We start from the raw sequence: 7,434 nt of genomic DNA, 5'->3' as shown, positions 1-7,434 counted from the left end.
CGCCCCTACCGGAGTCTGTGCCCTCCGCTCCTTAGAAACTTAGGACCTCGGGCCCGTCGGGGAAGACGGAGGGCTGCCCCCAGCGGTCCAGGTGGAAGGAAATGGAACCCCATGAGGACAGAATTGGACCTCAAGCGAGCTGGGAGGCAGCGGCGAAAGGCGAACGGGGAGTAATTGGCGGGGGCNGGGGGGGGGGGGGGGGGGGGGTACCTGCGCTGCGCGCGTGGTGGGGAGCGCTTATTCTGGCTAAGAACTGCCACTCCAAGTGTAGCGAATCACGCACTCACACACAATTGTTCCTCCCGCACACGCTCACTCGGAGCGGGGGTGGGGGGGAGACTGCGCCCTCCAATCTCCGACGTCTCCAACCCCGACCACGCGCCCGAGTGCCAGCTCCCGGCGGCTGACGGGCGGGCGGAGCAGAGACGCCGCGGCCCGGGCGGGCGCCTGGGGATTCGGGAGTGCTGCCGCCGCGCTAACGACTCCCCCGCGCCGCCTCCGCGCCGCTTCGGGGCCGCCCGCCACCCCGGGACATGTGAGAGACCTACGCAAGGCTCCCCAGGGTCCTCGTCTCCCTCCGAAGCACAAAACCACCCCCAGACCGCCGGGCTCTGCTTTTGACTACTAGCTGATCCCTTTGGAAGGGAAGGAGAAGAGAGCTGGAGGCACTAGGTGTGGGAAAACTACCGCATCCCCTCTCCCTCCTGAGGTGGGGGTGGTGTTGCCCGGGCCTTGGCTGAGGGGAGTCAGGGCTCCTCAGAGCCGCCGCGGGTGAGGGGCGGGAGTGTATAGGGGTGGCATGAATATCTGTGAAGTGTAAAGAAGTGAATCAGTTAACAACTACAGAATTTACTAAGACTTTTCATGAGCCAGGCATTGCGTTCCAGCCGTAGGAAAGACAGAAACAGAAGCTCAGTTCTGGATAGAAGAGACCTTCCCTCTCCAGCAAGAAGATAAGACCAGGACAAAAAAGTAGAGGCTATCAGCTGAGGGCTGAATGCCTCTGTTAAATACAAGCAAGACCAAGACAGTGCTTAGAGGAAAAGGTGGAGTTAGGTGTGAGGGGCTCTGGGATTGTCTGAAGCTAGGATTCCGGAGGTGGTCTTCAAGGATGTGGGGGATCTGGCTGCGTGGAAATAAGGAAGACATTCCAGACAGATTACATGGAAGCCAGAAAAACACCTCTAGGGGACAGTACTGAGAGCTGCTTTACCAAGTACCTTCCTACGGAAGACAGGAAATGAGGGGAGTAATACAGCTGTCCTGAGCCTGGGCAGAGCCATGATAAGGTGCTTCGAAGCAGGAGCCATCTGGGGAAAGGTTCTGGGCATGGAGACCATTTGCCTCTGGGAAGAAGACAGTGGGCCCAAATGGGTGAGTGTCAAAGTGCACACAGGGCCCTGCACTCCAGGCTTCTTGCCTTTCTCCAGCTCCTAGGCTTCAGGGATGCCCACCTGGCATCCTGGGCCCAGCCATGGGGCAGGGGCTCCCACTTCCCTCTGTTCTGGGGGGGGGGGCTGCATGTGATGTATGCCTGTATATACTGTCAAGCCCCCATCCCCTTTATCTTTTTATATTCTCTAATCCCCCTGCTCTGCCAATTTTCTGTCATGCTGCCACAGAAAGGGCACAGCATTTGACCTCAGAGTTAAGGGCCAGCTTGAAGGCCTTTACCAGAGTGCAGCTCCAGACCTGCCTAGTCTGATCTGCAAAATGAAGCCCACAATACCAGCCCCGCCTGCTTTAGGCAAGAGCAAGCTAGGGAGTGTCAGGGAAAGAGCTGCATGGTTACTCAGAGTGTAGAAGGCCCAATCTCAGCCCCAGACGTGGGGTCCCCATCTGGGGTGTCACCTGGGGGTGGGCACAGACTCTCCAACCCCAGTAAGGATGCAGGAAAGCTCTCCCTCTACTCAGCAGAAGAAAGGCTTTCCTTCCCTTCATGACTCAATTTCCCTTTTCTGCAGCATGAAGGAAATTGCTTTCTTCCCTTCTTTCTGTTTCCAGAGTCAGGGAAAGAGGTAACCGTGGAATCTGTGTGTGGCAGGTCAGCCTGACCAGCCAGGCAGGCGGTGAGACAGCCCAGGTAGAGGAGAGAAGCAGTGGGAACATGGAATGGGCACCTGCTTGGTCCTAAAGAACCATGGCCCCTCCTCCTTGAGCTTCCCTGAGACAACTCTGCCTCATTTGTGTCCCCGCTCCTGGGGTGGATGGAGACACTTCCAGGGAAGCAGAGAAGCTGGAGCAGGTCCCTGTCAAGGCCTCACCCTGGCTTGGCCCAGAGCTCTACGCTGGCTATTCTAGAACCGAGCAGCCAGTGCATCTGCTCCAGCTGCCACCACCAACCCGGCCAGGCCTGTGGCAGGATGGGGGGATGATGCCAGGTCTCAGGCCCTGGAGCCTTTGCTCTGACTTTTCCGTAGGCTCAGTATGTTCTGAACAGAAAAGAAATAGCAAAACTGAAAAAAAGCTGAGCGTGTGCTGCAGAGCACGGAGGCCCCGACAGCCGGAATTAGAAGCTGTCGCTTAGGGAGCCGAAGGCTGACAGGAGATGGAGCTGAGGCAGGGAGCAGGCAGGCGCTCGGCGCTCCCCTCCTCCCCTCCCCTCCACCTGCTGAACCTCTCCCCTTGCAGGCCCCAGGCTGGCAAAAGGGCTTCCTCCCAGAGGCGCTAGGCTCAGGTCTGCAAGTCTGTCATTCTGTCTGCGGCTGGCCCCCCTCCCGGACCCTCTTCTTTCTTCCTCAAGTGTCACCAGCCCCCTCAGCCTGTCACGTTGCACCAGCTCAGCAGGGTTGGGCCTGGTAGCACATGGCTGGGAGATCCAGAGAGCTGGGGTGGGGGTGAGGAGTGGGGGGGGGTGAGTCAGCAGGGGCTCTGGTATCTGAGTCAGCAATGGGACTGAGAAAGGGGTAGGGACCCTTCCCTTAATGTAAAAGGTGAAACTGAGGCACAATGACTGGACGGGGAACCTTGTCCCAGCCCCACAGATACACAGCAGGAATTCTCCTACCCAGGGCCCTGAGGGAGGGCATTAAGACACATCCCCTGCAGCCAGAGATGAACTAATCTCCAGGGCCCAAAGACTATGGCCTTTTCCCCAGGGGGCACCTCGCCCTTTTTCCAGAGGACAGAAAGCAGGGGGGTGGGTGTCTGGGCCTCACCTCCTGGGAAGCCCCCAACCTACTGCGCAGAGGCCTCTCTAGGAGGCAAGACGGCAGCTCCTAGCCCATTCCTGGGCTTCCCAGCTCCACACTGGGGGCCCTGAGACTCTGCCTGGTCTGACTTCAAGGCTAGGGGAAGGGAGTTTCTCCTTCTCCTCAGCAGCCATTGGCAAAAGCTGGGGACTCCCCAGTGGGCTCTCTTTAGCAATGGCCCTGGCTTATGCCTGCGTGCCTGGGTCAGTGCCTGGCTCCTCACCCCTGCATGGCTCTACCCCTGGCTTGGCAGGGAGCTGGAGCAGTTGAGTGCCCAGCAGGAGAGCTAAAGACAGGGCACTGCTCTGGGGTACAAGTGTCCCACCCTTGGCTGTATCCAGTGTGTATGCAAGCAGGACGTGTCAACAACAGGCCTTACTGCTGTGAATGGGCAGGACCCCTAGTCTCAACTTGCAACCAGGGAATGCTAGGATCCCAGAGGTCAGGCCCCCCAGAGGGATAGAAGGTGGTGGTGGTGGTTCCGTTTATTTTCCAAAGGCACAGGTGCTCAGAGCTAATGGCATTTGTTACAACTCTCTGATGAGAAAACAACCTCTTCCCAGAATCAGTCCCCACCTGGCCTCTCCCAAGCCAGTGCCTGTTTCCATTTGGGATTTGGGACCATGCCATAGGTGCAGTGAACAGCTGCCCACAAACCCCTTTCGAGCAAGTGTTGGGTGCAACCATAACTACCTGAGAAGCTGACCACTCTAAGTCTGCCTAAAGCGGCCCGAGTGGCCTCGAGGTTCACAACTCCCCGAGAGGAAGGGGGCACCTTTGCACCAGGCTCTTCTGCTGCAGCCCTGAAGGTAGAGACAAGGAAGGGCCACGTCTGGTTGGGGGGTGGAGAAGGGGGATGACCTCATTTTCCAGTGGTTGTGGCATCAGGGCCGGCAGAAGGAGAAGTGAATCCCCTTCAGGCCCAGAAGTGGGGCCATTCCACTGGGCTCTGGAGGGGCCCTCACCCTTGGTTTCAGCTCCCAAGGGTTTTCCCCCAGGCCATTTCATTTCAGCAGCATACTATCCCCTGCCCCCCATTTCTTAACTGTAGAACAAAGGCCAGGCTTAGGCAGGAAATTTGGGACAGGGTTCTCTTTAGTAGGAGTAAGAAGGAGAAAAATAAATAAATCTCATAAGGTCAGGAGAGAAAATGATGCTGACCTTGTCAGGCAGCCTGAGTGGGTGTACGTACTAGGAAGTACCCCCCCGCCCCGGCCTAGGAGAGTGCCCCAAAGGCCTTCCTTAGTCCTCCCTACAAGCCAGAGGCCCAGTTGTCTCAGCAGTCAGGCCGCTGAGGCAGCTTTTCCATGTCAGCCTCCCATCCCCCACAGGCAGGAGGCCAGGGAAGGGACCTCAGCCTGGAATTCTGGAAGCAGCTGTCCCCAGGGAGCCTGGAGGTAGTGCCAGGCTCTATATCAGGGAACTGACAAGGAGGCCAACTCAGCACAGGTCTGAGAAGGGGCCTCACAGCAGGAGGGTTTGGAGTTTGGTCCTGCTTGACCCAAAGGTGCTAGAGTGGAAGTTCCAGGCAGCTAGGCCTAACCCTCCAGGTAAGGACATGGAGTCCAGGGCGGGACACCACTAAGTTGCACGCTGGAAAGGTAAAGTGTGCCTTTACCTGCCTCCCAGTCCATATCCTTTTACCCTCAATAAATATGTGACACTTATTCAGAGGCAGAGAAGAAGGATGAGAAGTAGGAAGTCAGATTGGAGAGGACCTCCAAACCTCAGATGGGCCCCTGCCCTGATGGTACCCGGTTCCTGCCTCCTCCTCTAGCCTGGCTGTTGAGGAGGGGGCTCCAGAGTCCAAAAGAGCCCCAGCTTCCCACAGCCTTAGAATGCCAGGGCCTTTCCTCCTGGGGGCATGAGCCACATCCCAGAGAAGAGTGAATGTCCTTACAGAGTGTCCCAGTGGGATGAGGGCATCAGAGGCGGCTCTCCTGGGCGCCCGTCTTTACTGTGAGTGGGTCCTGCTCACACAGCTCCCTGAAGGCCTCACAGGGCCTCTCAGGATCGTCCTTGGCCTCAGAGGGTAAGCAGTCCCTGAGGCAGGCCTTCACTGACTCCTTCACCTCAGCCTCCAGGCCCTTCATCCTGGCCTCGTACTCTGCCAGCGCCTCCTGCTGGAACTGTGGGGACAGCAAAGACCACCGCCAGGCTCAGGAGGGGCCAACTGCCCACTCTCCCTCCCCTGGACAGTCAAACAAGGAGATGCCCAGTCTGTTCAGATCTCCCAGGAGACTGGGGTGGGAGGTGAGGGGTAGTAGAGACCATCAGGGAGCCTCTCAGAGAAGGGGGTGTCAACCAAGCAAAGAGAGCTGTAGACTGCCTCATCTTAAAGGACCCCAGGACACTGTGAGAACCAGGGCCTGTGGCCCACCAGTGAGGGGTGAGTCCCCGTCCTGCCCCCACCCAGCTCCTGACTGGTGGCTCCCTGGGGCAGGCCAACTCTGCTGGCTGCCAGGGTGGTAGTCCCCGTCACCTGCTTTTCCATCTCCCGGATCTGTTCCAGGCAGGCTGCCTGCTTCTCCTCTAGCTTCTCCTGGTGCTTTTCCAGGTTCTCTGTCATCTGGGTGGGAGCGAGAGGCAGGGAATCAGGACAACACAGACAGGCAACCTGGCTTGGAATCCAGCTACAACCCCAGTTAACCAGCTGTAAGACTTGGGACAAATTTGTTAACCTTCAAACAGTTGTTTTAAATGTGTACAATGAAGATAATAGTCTGTCTTGCTGGGTTGTGCAGGAGTGTATGAGACAGTTCATGTAAAGTACCTGGCTTAGAGCCTGCCACAAGGTCGGGATTCAGTAAAAGGAACCCGCAGCCCTGCCCCCGCCCCCGCCCCCTCCCCCTATGCCTGGTGGCCCCAGCTTGGCCAGCTCTGTTATTGTTGTTATTAGTCCCAGGGGAGCTTTAGGTCCATTCTCAGCAGGGCGTTCCTTCCTCTTCTGACTTCTTGGAGCCTCAGGAAGCCCCCCTCACTCCCTCATAGCCACCCACCCCAATTCCATCCTCCCCTGGCCAGCTAGCCCCTATCATTTCCATCCAGGGCAGCTGGCCAGAGACAGATCCCTTTAGCCTGGTACCCTGACCTCCTCATGAAGGCCAAAACCCTGGGGTAGCCTGGGGGCTCCTCCTCTCCTTCATTGCCTCCTCCCATCCCCAGTGCATGGGCCACTCTGGACTGTGCACCTCTAAAGACAACGTGAAGTCCTGGGGCCGCCCCAACCCTCCTATGTAGAGTGTGAGTGAGAGAGAGAGAGTGTGTGTGTGCGTGTGTGTGTGTGTGTGTGTGTGAAGGACACAGTTCTTACCCACCTGCTTAATGACTTGCACCACCTCCTGGATGTGAGAGTTGTTAATCTCTCTCTTCAGCCTGTTGGGGTGATCAGAGTTTCAGAGAGGCCAGGAGGCCCCTAGGAGGAGTCGGGTAAGACCAAGTCTCTTCAGAGTGTAGATGAAATGAAGACTCCAGCATAGGCTCAGAACCAGCCAGCAGGGGGAATTATGGGGAACCGAGGAGGATGTGAGGGGTCACTGGGAGCTCCAGGGCCCATCTGAGGAGAGGGCTTCCTCACTAAAATGCACTCTTTCACAGAAAGCAAGGGGGAAGCTGCCCCCCCCCCCCCGCCGTTTGTATGATTAGTTTTCCCTGAAATTCTCCTCTCTGCTCAGAGTGATGGCTTCTGCGTTTGGCCCAAGGAGGACACTCTGATCAGAGGTGACAGAAATGGGAAGAGCTTCTAGAGCTGGTAACAGGCACATCTCTGGGAAGTGAGTCAGGATCCACCTGCAGGGAGGCACCTTCCCACCTAGACTGGTCCTTCCAGGGCTCACCTTTCCTGAGCCATCTTGTCTGAGGTGACTTTGACCATGGCCTGAATCCGCTCCAGCCTCTTGGCCTCCAGCTTTTTCTTCATCTCTTTGGTGTCACTGCAGAGAGACAGGCATCAGAGAGATGTTCTGTGGGGCCTCCCAGGAGGTGAGAGTCAGGCATGGGTGGGAGGCAATCATACGTCTCCAAGGTCTCCTTGAGGGTCTTCAGCTCTGCAGCCTGCTTCTCTCTGGCCAGCTCCATCATCTTGGCGATTTGCTGCGGGGTAGTGCAGGGACAGGCTTTAGCTCGAGAAGCCCTTTGCTGTGCGGAGGCGGGGGCGGGGGGAGGGGCAGGGGAAAAAAAAAAAAAAAAAAAAAAAAAAAAAAAAAAAAAAAAAAAAAAAAAAAAAAAAAAAAAAAAAAAAAAA

At 57.1% G+C, this 7,434-nt stretch overlaps 1 protein-coding gene across 1 annotated transcript in view; it reads right to left on the bottom strand.

Moving 5' to 3' along the window:
* Positions 1-3,658: 3,658 nt before the first annotated feature.
* The window catches only part of PLCB2 (phospholipase C beta 2), a 19,852-nt gene continuing 16,076 nt past the window's right edge, over positions 3,659-7,434 (bottom strand). Inside the window, 5 exon segments of the mRNA XM_034661717.1 lie at positions 3,659-5,320; positions 5,674-5,760; positions 6,509-6,566; positions 7,028-7,123; positions 7,207-7,355. Of these exon segments, the coding sequence (XP_034517608.1) occupies positions 5,117-5,320; positions 5,674-5,760; positions 6,509-6,566; positions 7,028-7,123; positions 7,207-7,355 (594 nt within the window). The 3' untranslated portion in view covers positions 3,659-5,116.

This window comes from Ailuropoda melanoleuca, chromosome 5, assembly GCF_002007445.2.
Source record: "Ailuropoda melanoleuca isolate Jingjing chromosome 5, ASM200744v2, whole genome shotgun sequence".
Taxonomy (NCBI): Eukaryota; Metazoa; Chordata; class Mammalia; order Carnivora; family Ursidae; genus Ailuropoda; species Ailuropoda melanoleuca.
This window is presented reverse-complemented; position numbering and strand designations above follow the sequence as displayed.